Source organism: Somniosus microcephalus, chromosome 11 (genome assembly GCF_052327205.1).
Source record: "Somniosus microcephalus isolate GS21.2 chromosome 11, FLI_Smic_1.0, whole genome shotgun sequence".
Classification (NCBI taxonomy): Eukaryota; Metazoa; Chordata; class Chondrichthyes; order Squaliformes; family Somniosidae; genus Somniosus; species Somniosus microcephalus.
In genome coordinates this window covers 23,951,229-23,977,289 of record NC_140997.1, presented here as the reverse complement: position 1 = coordinate 23,977,289, position 26,061 = coordinate 23,951,229, and the positions used below count along the sequence as shown (strand labels likewise).

At 48.0% G+C, this 26,061-nt stretch overlaps 1 protein-coding gene across 1 annotated transcript in view; it reads right to left on the bottom strand.

The window, feature by feature from the left end:
- The window catches only part of LOC147110388 (solute carrier family 38 member 10-like), a 60,262-nt gene that overhangs the window by 3,964 nt on the left and 30,237 nt on the right, over window positions 1-26,061 (bottom strand). The window contains exons 6-11 of the mRNA XM_086000347.1: window positions 25,686-25,810; window positions 22,098-22,200; window positions 20,069-20,251; window positions 12,581-12,692; window positions 9,361-9,467; window positions 7,686-7,833 (exon numbers count right to left, since the gene is read on the bottom strand). Coding sequence (XP_085856473.1) covers window positions 7,686-7,833; window positions 9,361-9,467; window positions 12,581-12,692; window positions 20,069-20,251; window positions 22,098-22,200; window positions 25,686-25,810 — 778 coding nt within the window. The remainder of the gene's footprint in view (window positions 1-7,685; window positions 7,834-9,360; window positions 9,468-12,580; window positions 12,693-20,068; window positions 20,252-22,097; window positions 22,201-25,685; window positions 25,811-26,061) is intronic.

Here is a 26,061-nt window from a genome sequence, read left to right as displayed (position 1 = left end):
CGAAATGTTTAATTGACTGTGGGAGTACCGAGAGTTTTATCCACCCTAGCCTGGTACAGCGGCACTCATTAACGGTAGCCCCTACACGGAGCAGAATTGCTATGGCTGCTAAGCCCCACACTTCGGACATTTTGGGCTACTGTGTGGTAACACTGACTGTAAAAGGCACGGACTACAAGGATTTTAAACTCCTCGTGATGCCAGAACTCTGTGTTAATGTAATCTTGGGCCTGGACTTCCAGTGCCACCACGAAAGTGTCACGCTAGCATATGGCGGGTCCCAGCCGCCACTCACAGTCTGTGGCCTATCAATCTTAAAAATCAGCCCGCCCTCTTTATTCGCTAATCTCGCTCCGAACTGTAGGCCCATAGCGACCAAAAGTAGACGGTACAGCCTGGAAGACAGACACTTTATCAAGGCGGAAGTGGACAGGCTCCTGCGGGAAGGCATTATTGAATGCAGTACCAGTCCGTGGCGTGCCCAAGTAGTCATAGTTAAAAATAGCGAAAAGAAATGGATGGTAATTGACTACAGCCAGACTGTTAATATTTATACCCAGCTGGACGCCTACCCTTTACCCCGCATATCAGAAATGGTCAACCAGATTGCGCAATACCGAGTCTTCTCGACTATCGACCTCAAATCCGCGTATCACCAGCTCCCCATTAGAACGGAGGACCGCCCATACACCGCCTTTGAGGTGAACGGACGCCTCTACCATTTTCTCAGAGTGCCCTTCGGGGTAACAAATGGGGTCTCGGTCTTCCAACGTGAGATGGACCGCATGGTTGACGCGAATAAACTACAAGCTACCTACCCCTATCTGGACAATGTCACTATCTGCGGGCACAACCAGCAAGACCACGATCTAAATCTTGCGAGATTTTTAAAAACTGCCCTAAAGCTGAATCTAACCTACAACGAAGACAAATGTGTCTTCAACACAACCCGTCTCTGTATCCTCGGCTGTGTGGTGGAAGGTGGGGTAATTGGACCGGACCCTGACCGATTACGCCCTCTAAAGGAACTGCCCCTGCCACACAATCCCAAAGCTTTAAAAAGGTGTCTGGGATTCTTTTCGTATTATGCCCAATGGGTGCCCAATTACTCTGATAAGGCCCGACCCCTCATTAAATCGACGTCCTTCCCACTATCAGCTGAAGCTCGGGAGGCTTTCACCAGTATCAAACAGGACATTGAAAGGGCTGCACTGTGTGCAGTGGACGAAAGCATTCCCTTTCAAGTCGAAAGCGATGCGTCAGACTTTGCCTTAGCTGCGACCCTCAATCAGGCTGGGAGACGTGTGGCCTTCTTCTCCCGAACCCTTCAGGGACCTGAAATCAGGCACTCTTCTGTCGAGAAGGAGGCACAGGCTATAGTGGAGGCAGTGCGGCACTGGAGACACTACCTAGCCGGCAAACGTTTCACCCTGCTCACCGACCAGCGGTCGGTGGCTTTCATGTTTAATAACAAACAAAGGGGGAAAATCAAGAATGACAAAATACTCAGGTGGAGGATCGAACTATCCACGTTCGACTATGATATTATGTACAGGCCGGGACCCCTTAATGAACCCCCAGACGCCCTATCGCGGGGAATGTGTGCCAGCATTCATACGGACAAATTACAGGGTCTCCACAACGACCTCTGTCACCCAGGGGTCACCCGACTATACCATTTTATAAAGTCCCGCAATCTGCCCCACTCCATCGAGGAGGTCAGGGCAATGACCAGAGCCTGCCGCATCTGTGCGGAATGCAAGCCTCGTTTTTACAGGCCTGACCGTGCATGCCTTATCAAAGCCACACGGCCATTCAAGCGCCTAAGTCTGGACTTCAAGGGACCCCTTCCCTCTGCCGACCATAACGTATACTTCCTCAATATCATCGATGAATATTCCCGCTTCCCCTTCGCCATTCCCTGCCCAGACATGACCAGTGCCACGGTCATCAAGTGTCTCTGTAATCTATTCTGCATGTTTGGCATGCCGAACTACATACACAGCGATAGGGAGACGTCATTCATGAGTGACGAACTGCGCCAGTTCTTGCTCTCAAAGTGGATAGCCACTAGCAGAACCACTAGCTACAACCCCCGGGGTAATGGGCAAGTGGAAAGGGATAATGCTGCTGTTTGGAAGGCTGTCACGTTAGCCTTAAAGTCAAAAGGCCTTCCGACCTCCCGCTGGCAGGAAGTCCTCCCAGACGTGCTCCACTCCATAAGGTCTCTGTTATGTACAGCCACTAACGCTACCCCTCACGAAAAGATGTTCGTTTTCCCCCGGAAATCCACCTCGGGCATATCTCTACCCGCGTGGCTGACATCTCCGGAGACAGTACTATTGCGGAAGCACATGAGAGGCCATAAAACGGACCCCCTTGTGGAAAAGGTACAGCTCCTCCATGCAAACCCTCAGTACGCCTATATCGAATACTCTGACGGGCAAGAGGACACTGTTTCCATAAAAGACCTCGCTCCCTCGGGGAGCGGAGAGAACGATGAGAGACTACCCGAGGAAGACCTACACTACAAAGAGACAGGACGCCCGGAGGTATCAATACCCAACTTTAACCTGGAGGACACTGCAGATAACCTGGAAGACACTGCGGAGGCCCGGACAGCGGAGGAACCAGAATCCACTCCCCTAGAGGCACCCCAACCAGCTTTGCGCCGATCACTGAGAACTGCAAAACCTCCTGACAGACTCACTTATACCAACTTTTAAGAAACATCACCCCGATGGACTAAATCTAAAGAAGGGGTGAATGTAATGAAATCTGTTTGTCTTGATCCTGTATTTTCCTGTATTCGTTTTGCACTCATGTATATTACCCTCCCCCACACGGTGTATAGTTTCACTTTCTCTTTCCTGACTAACCTGGAAGGTTCCAGGTCTTGGCTCCGCCCCTGACTTCTCTTACATAAAGATCTCAGGATCTGTATGACTCATTCCTGTGAGCCAGTCGGTGTGTTGAGATGTTAGCTCTGATCTTAGTGATTAAAAGCCAACTTGTTAAAGTCTATAACTTCTAGTTTTGTGGTTATTGAAGGCACATCACACGGGTAGGTGCCGGACGAAGGGGAAGGGGTGCTGGGGGTTGTATAGGAGTGGACCAGGATGTCGCAGAGGGAGCAGTCCCTTCGGAATGCTGAAAGGGGAGGTGAGGGGAAGATGTGTTTGGTGGTGGGATCGTGCTGGAGGTGGCGGAAATGGCGGAGGATGATCCATTGAATGTGGAGGCAGGTGGGGTGAAAGGTGAGGACAAGGGGAACCCTATCGTGGTTCCGGGAGGGAGGGGAAGGGGTGAGAGCAGAAGTACGGGAAATAGAATGGACACGGTCAAGGGCCGTGTCAAGCACAGTAGAGGGGATTCCTCGGTTGAGGAAAAAGGAAGACATGTCGGAAGCACTGGTATGGAAGGTGGCATCGTCAGAGCAGATGCAGCGGAAACGGAGAAACTGGGAGAATGGAATAGAGTCTTTACAGGAAGCGGGGTGGGAGGAAGTGTAGTCCAGGTAGCTGTGGGAGTCAGTGGGCTTGTAGTGAATGTTTGTGAATAGCCTATCTCCAGAGATGGAGACAGAGAAGTCGAGGGAGGGAAGGGAAGAGTCGGAGATGGACCATGTGAAGGTGAGGGAAGGGTGGGAATTGGAAGCAAAGTGAATGAAATTTTCTAGTTCAGGGCAAGAGCAGGAAACAGCACCGATGCAGTCATCAATGTACCGGAAAAAGAGGTGAGGGAGGGAACCTGAGTAGGACTGGAACAAAGAGTGTTCCAAATATCCCACAAAAAGGCAGGCATTGCTGGGACCCATGCGAGTTCCCATAGCAACACCTTTAATTTGGAGGAAGCGAGTGGAGCCAAAGGAGAAGTTGGTCAATGTGAGCACAAGTTCAGCCAGGCGGAGGAGGGTGGTGGTGGATGGGAACTGGTTGGGCCTGTTTTTATTACTTTCCTCTACTCTTGATAGCTGTTGTATTCAAATAAAACACTTGACACCCGTTTGGGCTGAAAGGCACACTTGCCCTTTGACCTTGTTTATGAGTAACCTACTCTCAGCCATCTGCCACTGTTTATGTACTGTAGTACAATCAAGACGTTAAACTCCTGCAGAATAAATCTCAACTGGAAAATGAGTGCTAATGCATTAATGTCCGAGGTACAGCATTGTACTCCTTTAGTGAAAATCCTCCTGCATCTCTGCACCATTGGCTGAAAGCGTGTGAACAGGGGCACCTCAATCTCAATAGCTTATATCGTTTATCTGGCCTGGAAATTCTCCCCTAGCTGTTAAGACAAAGGCTGAATGACGCACCTGGAAACATTAAACGGCCACTTGGCAACTGGATCAACAAGGAAACTGCATTCATTCTAATTCTTCTTCTTAGGCAGTCCCTCGGAACCGAGGATGACTTGCTTCCACACTAAAAATGAGTTCTCAGGTGACTGATGAGTCCAATGCGGGACCAACAGTCTCTGTCACAGGTGGGGCAGACGGTGGTTGAAGGGGTGGGCGGGTGGGTGGGGTGCTTGGGTTGACGTGCGCTCTTTCTGCTGTTTGCGCTTGACTTCCGCTTGCTCCCGGCGAAGAGACTCGAGGTGTTCGGCGCTTTCCCGGATGCTTCTCCTCCACTTTGTGCGGTCTTGGGCCAGGGATTCCCAGGTGTCAGTGGGGATGTTGCACTTTTTCAAGGATTTGCAACTTTTGCAAATCCATTGGCAGGATAGGCGCACCAACGTCAGTGTTCTCGCTCAGGCCAACATCCCCAGCATCGAAGCTTTGACCACGCTCGATCAGCTCCGATGGACGGGCCACATCGTCTGCATGCCCGATACAAGACTCCCAAAGCATGCACTCTACTCTGAGCTCCGACACAGCAAAAGAGCCCCAGGTGGGCAGAGGAAATGCTTCAAGGACACCTCAAAGCCCCCTTGAAAAAGTGCTCCGTCATTCAATTAGATCATGGCTGATCTGTCACTCAACTCCTTTTACCTGCCTCAGCTCCATATCCCTTGATAGCCTATAAAAATCTATTGATCTTCAACTTGAAAGCACCAATTTTGCAATTGAAATATATTGTGAATCGGATCCAATTTGATGGAAACTCACAAACATAACGTCCGGTCCAGTATCCTGAGTCATTGCTTACCGTAAAGACTACATCAGTTCAAATTTGCATTGATTGAGAACTCCAATAATAAACAATGATTCCTGTCCGAGACTGGTGATGTCCATGGATAGACAGATTGGCACCATTCTCTGTGAACTAGCACATTATGCCATTCAGTGTCATAATAATCAGCTAATGGGCAAAAGACTATAATGATGGGAGATCTGACTGACTATATAGTGTTAAGACTCCATTATAAGTTAGCAACAAGAGTCCGAAGGGCTAACTTTCCTGACCGTTGCCCATGGGGAACACTCGCTTCAGGAAAAAGGGACAGAGATTATGAGGGGCGTAGATAGGGTAGATAGAAAGGAGCTTTTCCCATTAGTAGAGGGGTCAATAACCAGGGGGCATAGTTTCAAGGTAAGAGGCAGGAGGTATAGGGGGGATTTGAGGAAAAACTTTTTCACCCAGAGGGTGGCTGGAATCTGGAACTCAGTGCCTGAAAGGGTGGTAGAGGCCAGAACCCTCACAACATTCAAGAAGCATTTAGATGAGCACTTGAAACGCCATAGCATACAAGGCTACGGACCAAGTGCTGGAAAATGGGATTAGAATAGACAGGGTTTGATGGCCGGCGCAGACATGATGGGCCGAAGGGCCTCTTTCTGTGCTGTATAACACTATGGGCAGGATTTTCAGTGGGCCGTGGAGTCGGGATTGGAGGCGTGTGGGGGTTTAAAATCCCGAAATCAGGGGTTCCGACCCCATCCCGCCTCCATGTCAGTTTCAAAGGAGGCGGGTACCCGCCCTGCACTGGGACCTGCCTCCCTGAGGCGGGAAGGGGATTAGTGCCAATTAACTGCCTGTTAACAGGTAGTTAACAGGCAGTTTTTAGCCTAATCCCTATTTTTAATGTTGAAGTGTGGGATTCCCGACGGCTCCAAACCATGCCAAGTTAGCGAGGCGGGCTGTCGGGATGAAAGGCTTGGAGGGGTCGAGATGTCTGATGTTCAGGTGAGTGATGGGTGCATGAGTGCAGATGTAAGTGTGTTTGGTCTGTGTAAAGTGTTTAAATAAGTTTTACTAACCTTTACTTACCTTTTCAGGCTTCCTTCCTTCAGGTCTCGGGAGTCCCTCATCTCACCGGCACAGAAAGCAGAATGGCTGCCAGCTGTCAAATCTGCAGCCTCTGCTTTCTGCTCCGGGGAGATCTCTAAATCATCCTGAGAGGAAGGAATTAACCTGGAGTACAGATTGTCAGTGTTTGACAGCTTCAAACAGCTGTGAAACGCTGATATTTCATCTGTCAAAAGGTCTTGACAGATGAAATGTCAATCTGTGATGTCACCTGTTGCCGGGTGGCCCTTAATTGGCCTGCTGAGACCGCTGGGCGGGCTCAACAAGGTCAATCAAGTCAAAATCGCGTGGGTTGGCTAGAACTCCATGGAGACGGGACTACAACCCCGAAAGTTGTAGTCCCGCCTCCTACCCGCCTCCTCAATGAAAATCCAGCCCGATTACTCTATTTGTCTTTCCGGGTCTCTGTCTCCTTATATTTCATTTAAATTATGTGCTTTTCCTTTGGGGAGCAGAGCTTGGCCTGCGCCTGCAGTAGGCTCGGGTCCATTGAGCAATGCAACAGGAAGCCGGGAAGAGATGTTCCCGGCCTCCCGCTTCATTTTCTGGATTGTCTGCTCACTGGATGCCCCTGCCCAGGCTTTCCCAAAGCACTGTGGCCTGCCCTTGAACCCTCTCTGACTGGAGGGCCTGCGAGGGTCCCAGGGTTAGGCCCAAGACTTCAGGAGATACTTCAATGACATTTTTAACCTCCCTTCCCCTTCAAGTTGTCAAAGTCTCATTGGGACTTTCTGGCTGTGTCTCAGTTTCCCAGCGGCACTGTGTCCTGTGAAGGGGTGCACTGTGTCGGGGGGGGGGGGTGCTCCCAAGCCATGGAGATTGCCTGGGATAGGAAATCGTGACGCTCCTGGGCCTGGACAGGAGCTGTACGAGTACATGGGTACAGTAGCCTAGTGCTTATAGTAACCCAGAGGATATGAGTTCAAATCCCACCACAGCTAGTTGTGAAATTGCATTTTTTTAAAGATCTGGTAATTAGCAGCAGAAAATTACCATGAAAGCTGCCGGGTTATCATATAACTCCAACTGGTTCACTATGATATCATTTAGAATAAGAATGCCACCCCTACCTGGTCTGGCCTACATGTGACTCCAGTCCCACACTGTGGGGTTGAATCTAAACGCCCTCAGGGCACCGGGGAGTGGGGGGGATGAACAATAAATACTGCCTTGCCAGTGTTGGCCACATCCGAATTCTAAGGGGTCCTGCTGTTCGAGTCAGGGAACAGTTTGGTTTGTTGTCTGTTGGGGGTCAATGATTTTCCAATGAATCCACCAAAACCTGAGTCAATCATTTCTCTGCTAGTCCCGACCTCCCTAAACATCTGGAGTTATTCAGACTGGCCGTTTAAACTTGTGTTTAATGATTGATTTAAAGAAACATCTCCATTAACGAATCTTCATTAAAAACTGAACAATTAATTATCTTACCTTTGTTCCTAAATGTTGGCTTTATATTTCCTGATTCATCAACCACTATGGATTTCCGGACTGGTTGTAAATAGAATTCTCCCCCGCTTAAATCGGAGATACTCAATGCACGGATGAGGAGGAGGAGGATTCCCACTCCCAGAACGATCTGCAAGACCAGGTTTGAATTGAGACCCTTGCAATTGCATTGATATTGTCCACATGACACGCTTCAAAATTGAACTGGGAATTCAGATTTTCCCTGGGCATGACATTTTTCTCAGCACTAGGTATGGTGATGAGCCTGAACATGTAGCTTCTGTCTATGGATGTCAAGCATTTAAAGATAAAGGGGAAAAAATTGAGATGCTTTGTGCCTCCCCAAGAGGGCGCTAAAGGGGCGCAAAGCAACTAGCGCCCGGGCGCGGTGCCGCCCACGCCTCCCGCGAAGTTTAAGGGGGAGGTTAGCAGCGGCGCTAACCGGTAGCATCCTGCGGCGCTGCGCCACCGGCGATGACGTCATCGCCGTATGCAGCGACCTGCAGCTGGGGAGGTGCAATTTAAAGGTGAGGTGCGGGGCGGCCATTTTTGTTGCTGGCTGCCTGCCAGCACCTGCCTGCGTTCCCGTCCCCAGCCTCCTGAACGGCCCCCCCCCTCGCAGAGTGCCGGCTGTGCTCCAAGAGCCCCAGCGTTTCTCTTGAGTGCCGGGCTCTTTTGCCGGCACTCCTGATCCCCGGGGGCCCAGGGTCGCGCTGCGCAAGGCTCCTCCCCTTTAAGAAGGGGAGGAAGGCCTGCAATACCGCGGCACGTAGCGCCACGTTATTGACTCGCAGCGCCCGAAGAGGGATGTGGGGTGTTTCCAGTTGCGCCCCGCTTCCCTCGAGGCGCAACCACTGAAGTTCCAGCGTGGGGGCGCTAATTTTTCCAGGGCGCTACGAAGTTAATGCCCCAAACTCGATTTTTTTTTTCGCCCAAGGTGCTTTAAAATCGATTATGTCATTGATGAGGCAAATGAAAAAAATCTCTGCTGGATATCAGGATTATAAATGAGATGAGTTTATTTGGCCAAATTCAACCTTCAGCCCACCAGTCAACCCAATTTCACCTAACCATTCTGCTTGGTGTTCACCTGTCCTGTAGAACATCTTGGACCATTTGGTTACACGGAAGCATTATATTACATAGTACGTACAGCACAGAAACAGGCCAATCAGCCTAACAGGTCCACACCGGTGTTTCTGCTCCACACGAACCTCCTCCCACCTTATTTCATCTCTCCCGATCAGCTTATAAATTGTAGTACAGTAGTCGTCTGACATGAGTACGAACTTGCAGATAACTGACCTCCATCAGCAGTCAGTAGATCCTGATCTTGGACACCCGATACACAGCCGTGCTTACAATTCCACCCCCGTTTCTCAGCTGGGCCTGCCCCAGGAGCTCCCCCGCATTGAGATAAAACTGCAGTGCACCCTTTTCCTCTTCGGCACAACACACCTCAGGACACCGCTGGGTGTCTGGAGAAGAAAATCTACCCCTTCAACCTCAAAAAAACCCAGCTCTGCAGAAGTGAAGTCCATGGTTTGAGGTGTGAAGGTGGAATCTGTGACTCTGCACTGTTGAATGCGAAGTGGGAAATGACTTACTTTGACTATTAAGTTTAGAACATAACTGATGGAAATAAGGCTATACTTACTCGTCCTGTGAAAGTATCTTTACGTAGTTTTGCATGGATCGCAGAAGGACAAATGAAGCAGATGATGCTCCCCATGGTGGTTCCCATTATTCCTAACACAGTCTGCACTGAAAGACCAAACACATGCCACAATCAGGGGAATGGCTAGAAATCTAGCTGGGGTGCGAGGGGTCAAGATTGCACTTGTCCTCGGTCTTCCATTTACTTCTGGCATATATCAAGCTTTATGCACTGCACTTACAGCACATTGGCAGAATACAGTGCATTGCAAGAAGGAAAAGAGATGGTCATTGTTACGTGTTCGGATTTTACTAGAATCATACAGCACGGAGGGAGGCCATTTGGCCCATCGTGCCTGTGCCGGCTCTTTGATAGAGCGATCCAATTAGTCCCACTCCCCTGCTCTTCCCCTGCACTGCAAATTATCCCCCTTTACGTATATATCCAATTCCCTTTTGAAAGTTACCATTGAATCTGTTTCCACCACCCTTTCAGGGAGTGCGTTCCAGATCGGTGCGGTGGCACTGCCTCCCACTCAATTATCGACCCAATTCCGTTTGCTCTTATTTCTGCTAATACGCTCTTGTGAGGAACCTTATCAGTGCTTTACATCCCCTTCAAAGTTCGACCAGGAACAAAGGAAATCAATCTTTCCCCAATCACACCCAGCTACCAGATGTGAAACACATGATACTTGCTGGCTGCGGCAAACCTCTTCTACCCTTTGAGGTTCAATGCGGGGATATTGAAAAGCTGAAATTGCCTTCCATAGTAGAAGCCTCTCTTCTGCTGTCCATCTCAAAGTCACTGCTGTCTCCTTGCCTCTGCTCTTCCCTGACTTGACACAAACAGTACGTTGCTGCAATAGCTGCTGCCACTATGCTTGCAGAACCACCTCAGCATCTTGGCGTTTTGCTCAAGCCTAGGTTCAGTTTCCATCCCACATCCATTCCATTACCAAAAGGGCTTTCTTCCACCTACAATACTGTCTGCTTTTGCCTCTGAAACCCTAGTCGTGCCTTCATCACCTCCATGCTTGACCTGTCCACTGCCCTTCTACCTTCCTTCCCCACATCAACCTCACACGGTGGCATAGTGGTTAGCACTGTTGCCTCACAGCGCCAGGGACCCGGGTTCGAATCCGGCCTCGGGTGACTGTCTGTGTGGAGTTTGCACATTCTCCCCGTGTTTGCGTGGGTTTCCTCCGGGTGCTCCGGTTTCCTCCCACAGTCCAAAGATGTGTGGGTTAGGTTGATTGGCTATGATAAATTGACCCTTAGTGTTAGGGGGATTAAATACGTGGGGTTACGGGGATCGGGTGGGATATGTGTCGGTGCAGGCTCGATGGGCCGAAATGGCCTCTATCTGCACTGTGGGGTTTCTGTGATTCTGTGAGATCATAACTCGCTGCGTAAAAAAACAATTTTCCTCATCCCCCCCCTCTGGTCCTTTTGCTATATTTCTCTTATGCTCAGGATCATGACCCACTCCCACTAGCGAGCTTTCACTCCTTATGGACCAAAGTATAGCCTTACAGGCACAATATTTGGTATTGCAGTGTTGTCTTAGGGTTGAACAGAAAGCCCTGTTACTGTACTAAATTTACTAGATATGGCACAAGCTGTCTCGTGATCTCCCTCACTTTGGAAAGCGATACAACACACACCACCAGATCATGGCTTAGGCTAAGAGACTCGAGGTGTTCGGCGCCTTGCCGGGTGCTTCTCCTCCACTTTGTGCGGTCTTGGGCCAGGGCTTCCCAGGTGTCGGTGGGGATGTTGCGCTTTTTCAAGGAGGCTTTGAGGGTGTCCTTGAAGCGTTTCCTCTGCCCACCTGGGGCTCTCTTGCCGTGTCGGAGCTCCGAGTAGAGCGCTTGTTTTGGGAGTCTCGTATCGGGCATGCGGACGATGTGGACCGTCCATCGGAGCTGATCGAGCGTGGTCAGAGCTTCGATGCTGGGGATGTTGGCCCTTTTATAACTTCTTATTGAGTCAGGTAAGAGCAGAACCAGGAGACAGCAGTGACTATGAGATGGACGGCAGAAGAGAGAGTGGCTTCTACTATGGAAGGCAATTTCAGCTTTTCAATATCCCCGGCTGCTGCCACTGTTTGCAGAACCACCTCAGCATCCTGGCATTTTGCTCAAGCCCAAGTTCAGCTTTCTTCCCGCATCCATTCCATTACCAAAAGCGCTTTCTTCCACCTACAATAGGCCTCTTCCACCTATCCACGTAACTTATTGTGCCTCCTAACTTAGTGACATCTGCAAACATGGGATATACAACTCTGTTCCTTCATCTAAGCCACTAATATGTATGGTGAAAAGCTGAGAACAAATCCTTTATCCCGACTCTCTATCTCCTGCCTCCCACTCAATTATCGACCCAATTCCGTTTGCTCTTATTTCTGCTAATACGCTCTTGTGAGGAACCTTATCAGTGCTTTACATCCCCTTCAAAGTTCGACCGGGAACAAAGGAAATCAATCTTTCCCCAATCACACCCAGCTATCAAACATCGACCAGATGTGAAACACATGATACTTGCTGGCTGCGGCAAACCTCTTCTACCCTTTGAGGTTCAATGCGGGGATATTGAAAAGCTGAAATTGCCTTCCATAATAGAAGCCTCTCTTCTGCTGTCCATCTCAAAGTCACTGCTGTCTCCTTGCTTCTGCTCTTCCCTGACTCGACACAAACAGTACGTTGCTGCAATAGCTGCTGCCACTATGCTTGCAGAACCACCTCAGCATCTTGGCGTTTTGCTCAAGCCTAGGTTCAGTTTCCATCCCACTTCCATTCCATTACCAAAGGGGCTTTCTTCCACCTACAATATTGTCTGCCTTTGCCTCTGAAACCCTAGTCGTGCCTTCATCACCTCCATGCTTGACCTGTCCACTGCCCGTCTACCTTCCTTCCCCACATCAACCTCACAACTTCCAACGTATCCAAAATGCCTCAGCCTAAGTCCTTGCTGCACTAAGCCCCAAATTCCCATCACACCCTGTTCCCCCCCCATGATCCACTAGCTCCCCATACTCCAGTGTCAATTTTTCGAAAATCCTGTCTCAGCCTTTAGTTCTCTCCGTGGCCTTACCCCACCCTACCTTAACGTTGTTGGGCCAAGGATTCAGGAAAATAATGTACAAACAAAGAAGGAGCAAACAAATAATTTCACTCTTGTACTGTTGGTTCCAGCTCACACACTACAGTAGTACTTACCATCTGGTACCAGGACGCCCACGATCATGGTGCTGTAAACTATTAACACTGTAGCTTTCACATGCTGATGAAAGGGCATATCACCACTCACTGAGAACGTGCCATCTTCTTTCTGTTAAATAGGTAAAGAATACATCAGTGATTACCGACCACCTTTTGTTGCCAAAGTTTTTACAATTTTTCAAGCGCATTCAGGAAATGAATAAGACACAGCACGTACAATCTCTGAGACATGGAGTGAGTTCTCCTCAGCACAGACAATAGGATGTTCGTCCCATCTCACATGTGGGATGCAGTCTGAATATAATCATCTTTCATCGTATCCTTTTAACAGCTTAGGCTAACGGGTTACATCACTTCCCAACACGGGCAATACGGTACCTTTTTAAATGTATAATTTTATTTTGCAAAGACCTTGGACGTTCCAATGATATCAACCATTTTATATTTTCGGTATCTATTTGGTCTATGCAGTTGCCATTTCAATTGGATACTTTCTCATTAATTCCAATCCATAAATGTCAATTTGATTCTCTGCAGCTATGACCTTGCTCATGCCTATTTCTACCATCTATCTTTTCATTGTTGAATATGCATCAAACATTTCACTTTATTTTTTGAGCTCCAATACATATTAGTTAGAAGTCGTGTATTGAATCCATGTACCTGAAGTTCTCAATCACTTTGCCACCTTCACTACCTGGGGTACTTTGCTTTAAGTAAAGATTTATTTTCATCCCTGGCCCATTCTATCTCACACCAAAGTTGATTTGGAGTCGGCCCATGTCCGCCTAATTCTCGCACCACATACAAATAACACAGGCCGTGAGCCACCAGTCAATCAAGTGTCACAGTCGGCCTGGTTTTGAAGTGAAATATTTCAGTCTGTACTCATCCTCATTCAGCTAAGGTTTTCCACACAAAAATGTTAGCCTATCTTTAACAGAAACATAAAGCAGATAATGCGGGAAATACAGAGCAAACCACTTCTATCTGTAATGATTAAAGGCAGGTAAGGTTTTGGGTATAACCCTTTATCAGAACTCTTGTTTTCATTATCTGGTAATAACAACAACAACAACTTGTATTTATATAGCGCCTTTGACGTAGTAAAATGTCCCAAGGCGCTTCACAGGAACGTTATAAGACAAAATTTGACACCGACCCACATAACGAGATATTAGGACAGGTGACCAAAACCTCAATCAAAGAGGTAGGAGCAGTTTAAAGGAGGAGAGAGAGGGGAAGAGGTGGAAGGGTCAGGGAGGGGTTTAACCAATCACTTATCTTCTCAGATGCTGATGGGCCCCATGTTTTCCTTATTGCTCTGCCTGGATTTAAAATGTAATCCATATCCACAACCTCAATACAAATGTGGTTAAGGAGGGGTAACTAGCTGGGCGTTCAATTGAAGATTCCTCCACCTTTCTTTTTTCCCTGCCCCCTCTTGAAGATTACTTTAGCGAGGGTAGAGTTCCACAGATACTCACGCCCTCCAGCATCTTGCTCAATGGCCTTTCATGGTGTACAAGCCTGAGCAAGAGTACTTCCGGGTTAGGTGGGGGGGTGACATCAGAGCCAAGCCCAATCCTCTCCTCATCCAACAAAAGGTGAGGCCTTTGGCACCAGGCCGCAGCCCGGGGAGCAGAGAGGAGGGAGGGAGGGATCAGAAGCTGGGGGTGGGGAGGTCAAAGGTCAGAGGCCTGAGGGACCGGAGCTGGGGAAACCCGGCCGGACAGAGTTACATTTGAAATGGTGGATAAATATGAGGTACGCAGACTCATTCTAATATATAAATTGCCAACCTACCTCCTGGGAGCGGGTTGGTTACCAAACCCCTCCCTCCATTCCACCTCCGTTAAAACTGAAAGTGGGCGGGTTAGAGTCGAGTTGTGGTCGGGATTTAGATTTTTAACAATTTAACCTCCCACCCGACCCAAACCCGCCCGTTTTTGGGGGTTAATATTGCCCACCCCCCCTGAGACTTTCTGGTTGGGGTACTGGATAACAACCAGGAGCAGGAACCATTGCTTCCCTTGCCTTCTCGCGGCCAGGGGCGCTGAGGCCAATTGTAAATGTTTCCACCGCTGCCCTGAACCTGGGAGCATCCTAAATCTGTCTGGCACAGATGCATATTTAAAAGGTGCTTTTACCAACTGAGCCATCAGGCAAACTTAGTTGAAAACTTTGGATCAGTTGGTCTATTACAGGGTAGTTTGTACAGAGTCTGGTGGGCACTTTATTCCAGGAAAGAGGATTGTTGTTTGGTATCATGTGATTGGAATACTGTCATAACAGTTCTGATTTGGGGAGGCTTAGGTTAAAATTAGGCCTCTAATTTTTTTTTTTGAAGCATAAAGCTACTGCCATAGCCACTCACCCTTTGTTCAGTTCTCAATATCTTTAGTTCAGTTTCAATTGCGTCTAAAGGGAGAGCTGGGCTCTGTGTGGTGGATAGGATATATTGGCTCGCATGCATAAAAACGCCATAGAATTACGTAGTTTATAGCACAGAAACAGGCCATTCAGCCCAACTGGTCAGTGCCGGTGTTTATGCTCCACACCAATCTCCTCCCACCCCCCTTCATCTCACTCCTATCAAGATATTCCTCTTTTCTTTTCGCCCTCATGCACTTATCTAGCTTCCCCTTAAATGCACGGGGGAGTCACATTGGGGAGTCTACAAAAGACTCTTTCCTCAAAGTCTTGAGCTCCCGTTTTTAAGCTAACCCACCTGACGAGAACGTGGCGCGTTCGATTGAACGCCCGGTCTGCACCCCGCCCGACTGCACTTCAATGGAGCCGGAAATCGAGCGGGATGTAAATCAGGCTTTTGTCCCGAACCCGCCCTGTTCTCACCTAGTGGGCTGGGTTAAGATTGGAGCTTTACTGATTATCTGACAGTGTAAGCAATACATTCTAAAAATATTTCAATTTCTTGTGGATTGATTTTCTCCTTATGGTTTACTGCATCTGTGTAATGATCTTACTTGTAAGTAAATGCATTAGCTTTAGCCTGAGCGCAATAGTCTGACGGTATGGTCTTTTGAAGTTGAGAGGAGATATGGTGGCCATCTCATGGTTTCCAGTGCATTATACCATAATGCTGTGGTATGGTTCATCAGAGACTCCACTTACAACTGTAGTATCTGCTTCACTCAGAGATGGGTCCTGACTCTGGTGTGACACTGTGGCCTGGAGTTTCCGTTAGGGGCACAATTGGCAAATTGCGGCAAGAAAGCGCCCGAAACTGCGGTGGTTTTGCCGAGGTGAAGTTACGCCCAAGTTTTCGCGCAAACTCTTTAGCGCGAGCCTGATCGTAAAACCTCCCGTGAATCAGCGCGATCGAGCAGCGTCATTGAACGCTGTGACTGGAACAGGGCCAACGGGGTCTCAAGATACTAGGCTAGGGTCGTGTAAAAGGTAAGGGGAAAATAATTCCACTTCAGAGTGAGGATGAAGACCACAAGGTAACCAGCACTTTTCTCTCTGTTTAAACTGGTCGATGATCGCTGCAGCAGCAGGGAAGACCTATGGCTTCTATTAACTATTGGTCACGGCTGGTCAGGCAATTAACGCCGGATTCACGTGACCAAGGGCGCCTGTGTGCCCGAGCTTCTGGGCGCAATGTGACGAACGCCCCCGAATGGGCGCAATCGGTGGAAGCGTGCCTTTTTGGCCTGGGGCGGCCGGGGTCAGTTTTGTAATCATCCAAAAACTCTCAGGCCTACAACTTTAGCATTGGTGTGAAATGAAACCACTTTGAACCAGACACTACAGCTATAGTATACCTGCAGCCTCAACCTGCTCCTGGAAACTGCTCTGTTGCTGTAAACAGGAGTTGAAATCATCGGTAGAAAACTGAAGCCAATGGAAACGATAATTGGGCTGGGTGTATAATGGGCGGCCAATCTGATACCATTGGTTACAAGCCCCCTTGGAAGTTGAAAGTTGCGTACTTGTACTCCATCACCACCTGATACAATCCTGCACCAAAAGCAGCAAAAATACTACTACAACAACAACAACTTGTATTTATATAGTGCCTTTAACATAGTAAAACATCCCAAGGCGCTGCACTGGAGTATTATAAGACAAAAAATTTGACACATAAGGAGATATCACACCAGGTGGCCAAAAGCTTGGTCAAAGAGGTAGGTTTTAAGGAGTGTCTTAAAGGAGGGAAAGAGAGGCAGCGAGGTGGAGAGGTTTAGGGAGGGAATTCCAGAGCTTCGGGCCTCGGCAACAGAAGGCACGGCCACCAATGGTTGAGTGATTATAATCAGGGATCCTCAAGAGGGCAGACTTAGAGGAGCACAGATATCTCGGGGGGTTGTGGGGCTGGAGGAGATTACAGAGATAGGAAGGGGCGAGGCCATGGAGGGATTTGAAAACAAGGATGAGAATTTTGAAATCGAGGCGCTGCTTAACCGGGAGCCAATATAGGCTAGCGAGTACAGGGGTGATGGGCGAACGGAACCTGGTGCGAGTTAGGACACGGGCAGCCGAATTTTGAATGACCTCAAGTTTACGTAGGGTAGAACGTGGGAGGCCAGCCAGGAGTGTGTTGGAATAGTCAAGTCTAGAGGTAACAAAGGCATGGATGAGGGTTTCAGCAGTGGATGAGCTGAGGGCGGAGACGGGCGATGTTACGGAGGTGGAAATGGGCGGTCTTAGTTATGCTGCAGATATGTGGTCGGAAGCTCATTTCAGGGTTACATATGACACCAAGGTTGCAAACAGTGTGTTTCAACCTCAGACAGATGTTAGGGAGCGGGATGGAGTCAGTGGCTAGGGAACGGAGTTCGTGACGGGGACCGAAAATAATGGCTTCGGTCTTCCCAATATTTAATTGGGGAAAATTTCTGCTCATCCAGAACTGGATGTCGGACAAGCAGTGTGTCAATTTAGAGACCGTGGAGGGGATCGAGAGAAGTGGCGCTGAGGTAGAGCTGGGTGTCGTCAGCGTACATGTGGAAACTGATGCTGTGATGATGTCGCCAAGGAGCAGCGTGTAGATAAGAAATAGGAGGGGCCAAGGATAGATCCTCGGGGGACCCCAGAGGTAACAATGCGCGAGCAGGAGTACTTGGAGTTACATAGAATTTACAGAAACAGGCCGTTCCTGCCAACTGGTCAGTGATGGTGTTTATGCTCCTCGCGAGCCTCCTCCGACCTTACGTCATCTCACCCTATCAGCATATCCTTCTATTCCTTTCTCCCTCATGTTATTATCTAGCTTCCCCTTAAATACATCTACACTATTCACCTCAACCACTCCCTGTGGTAGTGAGTTCCACATTCTCACCACTCTCCGTGTAAAGAAGTTTCTCCTGAATTCCTTATTGGATTTATTAGTGACTATCCTATATTTATGGCCCCTAGTTTTGGACTCCCCCCCACACCCGCCCCCCCCCCCCACCCCGCACAACTGAAAACATCTTCTCTACGTCTACCCTATCAAATCCCTTCATAATTTTAAAGACCTCTATTAGATAATAAGAACATAAGAAATAGGAGCAGGAATAGGCCACTTGGACCCTCGAGCCTGCTCCGCCATTTAATAAGATCACGGCTGATCTTGGGCTCAAAGCCACTTCCCTGCCCACTCCCCATAACCCTTCACTCCCTTATCTTGCAAAAATTTGTCTATCTCCACCTTAAATATATTTAATGACCCAGCCTCCACGGCTCTCTGGGGCAGAGAATTCCACAGATTTACGACCCTCAGAGAAGAAATTCCTCCTCATCTCAGTTCTAAAAGGGCGACCCTTTATTCTGAAACTGTGCCCCCGAGTTCTAGATTTCCCCACGAGGGGAAACATCCTCTCTGCATCTACCTTGTCGAACCCCCTCAGTATCTTATATGTTTCAATAAGATCACCTCTCATTCTTCTAAATTTCAATGAGCATAGGCCCAACCTGCATAACCTTTCCTCATACATCAACCCCCTCATCTCTGGAATTAACCGCGTGAATCGTCTCTGAACTGCCTCCAATGTAAGTATATCCTTCCTTAAATAAGGAGACCAAAACTGTACGTAGTATTCAAGGTGTGGTCTCACCAATACCCTGTACAGTTGTAGCAGGACTTCTCTGCTTTTATACTCTAACCCCTTTGAAATAAAGGCCAACATTCTATTTGCCTTTTTGATTACTTGCTGTACCTGCATGCTAACTTTTTGTGTTTCATGCACAAGGACCCCCAGATCCCTCTGAACTGTAGCATTTTGTAATCTCCCTCCATTTAAATAATAATTTGCTTTTTTTTTTCCTGCCAAAGTGTATAACCTCACACTTTCCCACATTATACTCCATCTGCCAAATGTTTGCCCACTCATTTAGCCTGTCTATATCCCTTTGCAGGTTTTTTGAGTCCTCTGCACAACTTGCTTTCCCACCCATCTTTGTATCATCCGCAAACTTGGCTACATTACACTCGGTCCCTTCATCCAATTCATTAATGTAGATTGTAAATAGTTGAGGCCCCAGCACCAATCCCTGTGCCACCCCACTAGTTACCGTTTACCAACTGGAAAATAACCCTGCTTTCTGTTAGTTAGCCAAGTCTCTATCCATGCTAATATATTACCCCCAATTCTGTGAGCTCTTATCTTATGCAGTAACCTTTTATGTGGCACCTTATCAAATGCCTTCTGGAAATCTAAATACACCACATCCACTGGTTCACCTTTGTCCACCCTGCTCGTTACCTCCTCAAAGAACTCCAGCAAGTTTGTTAAACATGATTTCCCTTTCATAAAACCATGCGGACTCTGCTTGACTGCATTATGATTTTCCAAATGCCCTGCTACTGCTTCCTTAATGAAGGACTCCAGCATTTTCCCAACGACAGATGTTAGGCTAACTGATCTATAGTTTCCTGCTTTTTGTCTCCCTCCTTTCTTAAATAGGGGTGTTACATTTGCGGTTTTCCAATCCACTGGGACCTTTCCAGAGTCCAGGGAATTTTGGTATATTGCAACCAATGCATCTACAATCTCTGCAGCCACTTCTTTTAGGACCCTGGGATGCAGGCCATCTGGTCCAGGGGACTTGTCGTCTTTTAGTCCCATTATTTTACCAAGTACTATTTCCTTAGTGATAGTGATTGTCTTTAGTTCCCCCCTCCCTGTGGCCGCTTGATTATCCATTATTGGGATGTTGTTAGTGTCTTCTACCGTGAAGACATACAAAATATTTGTTCAGAGTCTCTGCCATTTCCCCGTTCCCCATTATTAATTCCCCAGTCTCATCCTCTAAGGGACCAACATTTACTTTAGCTACTCTCTTCCTTTTTATACACCTGTAGAAGCTCTTACTATCTGTTTTAATGTTTCTTGCCTGTTTACTCTCATAATTCATCTTCTCTCTATTATTTTTTTAGTCGTCCTTTGCTAGATCAGCCCTCGGCCTTCCCTTTTCTTGTAACTAGATGTCTAGCTGTTAATGGTAAACATTGTTCCTCTGGTTGATAAATAAACTAACCTGTTGTTCGAAAAAGAGTGTGTTAATGGCTTGTCGACAGGGTAAAACAATCAGTGGGAAGCTCGATGTGAGGGAGAACAAAAATATAACACGTATACCATGTGTTACAAAGCTGGGGGGTAAAGCAGCAAGGATGTCTCCTGGTGCAGCTTCAGTGAAAGACAGGTAGCCACATAATCCAACCTGAAATGTTTTAAAAAAAAGAAAATAACACAATATGAAGAGCTGGTCTCGGTAAGTTTCATAGATAAACCTGAATGTTTTCTAAAGCGTATACTTTGAGAATAAAGTTTAAAGAAAAATTCATACTATTATAATGCAAACAATTTGTCTTTCACTGTAAATGCAAGGAAAATATCAATATTATTGGCTTTGTTGCTAATCAACATCACTAAAACAGATTATCTGGTCATTATCACATTGCTGTTTGTGGGCACTTGCTGGGCGCAAATTGGCTGCTGCATTTTCTACATTACAACAGTGACTACACTTCACAAAGTACTTCATTGGCTGTAAAGTGCTTTGGGATGTCCGGTGGTCGTGAAAGGCGCCATAGAAATGCAAGTCTTTCTTTTTTCTTTTTATTTAGTATCCCTATGGTATTGCTAAGCAGCACCTCCCTAACCCGTGACCTCTGCTACCTAGAAGAGCAATAGGGAACACCAGCACTTCCAAGTTCCCCTCCAAGTAACTCACCATCCCAAGTTGAACATATATCGCCGTCTCTTCATTGGAGCTGGCTGGAGTGATTGGTCCATACTCGGCCCCCTTAACCTGTTAAACTCATCATACCTCTTGGCACTGTACGAACACTTTATTTTAGATTTTAATAAACTTAGAGCAGCTTTTTAGCGTTGCCTTGAAAAATATAAAATGGATGGTGGGGGGGGGGGAATTTTTGACTTTGGGCGGAAGTGTAAAACTGCTGATATCGAACCAGCCGGCAGTTATTCATCTCTCCCGATTGACTTCAATAGAAATGAAAATGGGGAGTGACGTTTAACGGGCGGCTGATCCGATATCGGCCGTTTTGCACTATCGCACAGTCACAATCAGTGTTCCATCTCAGCTGCGCGCATGCACGGCGAGCAGGAATCTGCAAGGTCCAGCGCAGGCCGCTCAAGCTTCTCCATTGTAAATACCGCGTATAGCAGAAAAAAGAAAGTCTTGCATTTTTATAGCACCTTTCACGATCAGCGGACGTCCCAAAGCGCTTTACAGCCAATGAAGTACTTTTTTTGAAGTGTAGTCACTGTTGTAATGTGGGAAACGCGACAGCCAATTTGTGCACAGCAAACTCCCACAAACAGCAATGTGATAATGACCAGATAATCTGTTTTTTGTTATGCTGATTGAGGGATAAATATTGGCCCAGGACACCGGGGAGAACTCCCCTGCTCTTCTTCGAAATAGTGCCATGGGATCTTTTACGTCCACCTGGGAGAGCAGACAGGGGACTTGGTTTAACGTCTCATCCGAAAGACGGCACCTCCAACAATGCAGCACTCCCTCAGCACTGCAGTGGAGTGTCAGCCTAGCTTTATGTGCTCAAGTCCCTGGAGTGGGACTATGAACCCACAACCTTCTGACCCAGAGGCAAGTGTGCTACCCACTGAGCCACAGCTGACACTCAGAAATTTAAAGGGACCACGCATTAAAAGAAACAGGTCGCGCAGAACAAGACGCAGCTTCCAGGGAACATTACCCTGAGGGTCAGAAACTTACTGGTATGAGTTCTAAATTTGGCTTTCACCAGTTTGAACTTTTGTCCTTCTGTCCTGTGCCCACAATTTAATTTGAAATAATTTCCCAGTTTGGTACCAGTTTTTACAGTGTAAATGTAGCTGAAATCCAGAGTCGGCACCTGACCTGACACCAGTGCAAAGTGGAGCGAGAGTCCTTGGAGGAGGAGGTCCTGTTCTGCTTCATTCTGGAGTCAGGTAGGACTTTACTCTGAACTTACACTACAAAAGCTCAGTGTCTACACCAACAGTAAAGTTATTGGATAAACACAGCCTAAGTAACTTACCATTGTATAAAAGATGAAGGTGATGATGATGGCTTGCTTGCAGGCTACATTCATTCGCTCCACTGATTGCTGTCTGAGGTTGAAGTACATTGGAAGCACTAGTCTTGACACAAAACATTAAAGAGAAACCGTAACGCAAACTCAGCTTAGATTTGAAGGCCAGTGACCGCCTGCAACTCATCAAATATTTCCCACACATCTAATTCATCCTGTCAGCTGGATAATGAGCCACTCCAGCCTGCCCTCATAGACGCCAAGAGCCTTATTAATCCTGGGATCAATTGTTTGCCTGCCCCTTCCCCCCCACCCACCGCCCCCGGCCACGCAGCTGCTGAAAAATAGTGTTGCGGGGGTCGGGGGTTGGAGAGCAGGGGGAGGGGGGCGCGGTTGGTCTGGGGGGTGGGTGGAGGAGGGAACCATGAATAGCCACTGCACTATCCCTGCTGAGGTCAAGTAACTCAGCACTGAGTGGCGAAACAAGCATGCAGCCATTTTGGTTTCTATAGTTACCTACGCACTGCTTTAATACGTTAAGTCAGCAGGTGAGCTGACAACAACAACAACTTTTATTTATATAGCGCCTTTAACATAGTAAAATCTCCCAAGGCGCTGCACAGGAGTACTGTAAGACAAAAAATTTGACACCGATCCACATAAGGATAAATTAGGGCAGATGACCAAAAGCTTGGTCAAAGAGGTAGGTTTTAAGGAGCGTCTTAAAGGAGGAAAGAGGTAGAGAGGCGGAGAGGTTTAGGCAGGGAATTCCAGCGCTTAGGGCCTCGGCAGCTGAAGGCACGACCACCAAAGGTTGAGCGATTATAATCAGGGATGCTCAAGAGGGCAGAATTAGAGGAGCGCAGATATCTCGGGGGGTTGTGGGGTTGAAGGAGATTACAGAGATAGGGAGGGGCGAGGCCATGGAGGGATTGGAAAACAAGGATGAAAATTTTGAAATCGAGGTGCTGCTTAACCAGGAGCAAATGTAGGTCAGCGAGCACAGGGGTGATGGGCGAACAGGACTTGGTGCGAGTTGGGACACGGGCAGCCGAGTTTTGGATGACCTCAAGTTTACGTAGGGTGGAATGTGGGAGGCCAGCCAGGAGTGCGTTGGAATAGTCAAGTCTAGAGGTAACAAAGGCATGGATGAGGGTTCCAGCAGTGGATGAGCTGAGGCGGGGCGGAGACGGGCGATGATACGGAGGTGGAAATAGGCGGTCTTTGTTATGCTTGGATGTGTGGTCGGAAGCTCATTTCAGGGTCAAATATGACACCAAGGTTGCGAACAGTGTGGTTCAGCCTCAGTCAGATGTTAGGGAGAGGGATGGAGTCAGTGGCTAAGGAATGGAGTTTGTGGTGGGGACCGAAAACAATGGCTTCGGCCTTCCCAATATTTAATTGGAGAAAATTTTTGCTCATCGAGAACTGTATGTCGGACAAGCAGTCTGACAATTTAGAGACCGTGGAGGGGTCGAGAGACGTGGTACTGTAGTGAGGTCGAGCTGGGTGTCGTCAGCGTACACGTGAAAACTGACGCTGTGTTTTCGGATGATGTCGCCAAGGGGCAACATGTAGATGAGAAATAGGAGGGGGCCAAGGATAGACCCTTGGGGGACACCAGAGGTAACGATGCGGGAGCGGGAAGAGAAGACGTTGCAGGTGATTCTCTGGCTACGATTAGATAGATAAGAATTGAACCAGGCGAGTGCAGTCCCACCCAGCTGGACGACGGTGGAGAAGGATGGAGTGGTCAACTGTGTCAAAGGCTGCAGACAAGTCAAGAAGGACGAGGAGGGATAGTTTACCTTTGTCACAGTCACAAAGGATGTTATTTTTGACTTTGATGAGAGCCATTTCGGTACTGTGACAAGGGCGGAAACCTCATTGGAGGGATTCAAACATGGAGTTGCGAAAGATGGGCACGGATTTGGGAGGCGACAACACATTCAAGGACTTTGGAGAGGAAAGGGAGGTTGGAGATGGGGCGGTAGTTTACAAGGACGGAGGGATCAAGGGTTGATGAGGAGAGGGGTGATGACGGCAGATTTGAGGGCGAGGGGGACAGCACCCGAGGAGAGAGAATCGTTAACAGTATCAACTAACATGGGAGCCAGAAAAGGATGTTGGGTGGTCAGCGGTTTGGTGGGACTGGGGTCGAGGGAGCAGGAGGTGGGTCTCATGGACAAGATGAGCACAGAGAGGTCATGAGGAGAGATCGGAGAGAAACTGGAGAAAGATGTGAGTTCAGGGCTAGGGCAGGGGGAAACCTTAGAGGAAGTTTGACCCGGTGGGCTAGGGGAAGGAAGGGAAGTGGCAGAGGCAGCAGATGACAGTTTTCACGGTGCAAATAACATTTTAATTATAAAGCAGTCCCACTGTATTACATTCAGCTGAACAACAACAACTACTTGCACTGATATAGCACCTTTAACATAGTACAGGAAACTTTGTGCTATCTGGCTGTTGCCGTTCCCTCAAAACCGCCGGACACTCCAGCGCTAATGTTGAAAGATACGGAAGCTTCTGAGCTCCGTATCTGTCAACAAACCCTGTTGCTTAGCAACAGCTTCTAAACAGTCCAAGCATCTCTGTAGCGTCTCTGTAGCTTAGCAACAGCTTCAGCAGACCTTGCAGAGCTTGACTTTTGAGGAAAAAAGCAACAAGAAGAAAAAAAACCTAACGAAAACGGCTCCCGATTTTTGCCGGTGGCTCGAGCATTCCGGACAGTTAGCCTCCGGATAACACAAAGTTTCCTGTAAAACATCCCAAGGCGCTTCACTGGAGCGCTATCAAAACAAAATTTGACACATAAGGAGATATTAGGACAGGTGACCAAATGCTGGGTCAAAGAGGTAGGTTTTAAGGAGCATCTTAAAGGAGGAGAGAGAGGTAGAAACGCATAATGGTTTAGGCAGGGAATTCCAGAGCTTCGGGCCTCGGCAGCTGAAGACACGGCCGCCAATGGTGGAGCGATTAAAATCAGAGATGTGCAAGTAGCCAGAATTGGAGGAGCGCAGAGATCTCGGGGGTTGTAGGGCTGGAGGAGGTGACAGAGATAGGAGAGGGGTCGAGGCCAGGGAGGGATTTGAACACAAGGATGAGAATTTTTAAATCGAGGTGTTGCCGGACAGGGAGGCCATGTAGGTCAACGAGCACAGGGGGTGATGGGTGAACGGGACTTGGTGCGAGTCAGGATACGGGCAGCAGAGTTCTGGATGAACCTTTGTCTTTAACGGTCCTGGAGTAGGGCTTTGTACACCAGGAGCCCATGATGGGAATTCGAGCCCCTGTCCACTCCCTGGGCCCATGATTTTCCCTCCATTCAAATGAACGCTAAAACGTGCATTGGAAAATTAACCCTTGTAGTATTATCGCAAGTTTGGCCATTTTTTGAGCTTACCTATCTCCTTCACGTAGCTACGTTACTTTCCCACATTACAACAGTGACTACACTTCAAAAGTACTTCATAGGCTGTAAAGTGCTTTGGGACATCCACTGGTTGTGAAAGGCGTTATATAAATGCAAGTCTTTTACAATTCCCAATGACTAAAGCCAGCAGTTTGGGTGCACCGGATCTTTACGTCACTTACGGGTGACAGCAGTATGAGGTGGCAAATATCGGCAGACACGTGGCAATCCCAGACCACTGCCACAAGCGGACATTCTCCACCGCCAAGCCACTGGACAGCACCAAGTTCAGGCAGTATACCAGCAGCTGAAAACCAAGAGAAACCCCCCCTGTGTGAATTTCTCATCTCTACCAACACAAACTAAATCAGAGACTGTTATGTCACATCAACACTCGAGTTGGTGTGGTAATAACCTGCTGCTCTTATTTCCAGACCCTCTAGCACATTCTGTCAAAGAATAAGAAAACCAACACAAGCTTGGGAGTGTAATTGCTACAACGTGCTGATTTCCACCAGGGGCCATCTAGTGGTCAGTTAATAATTTGCAAGTACTGCA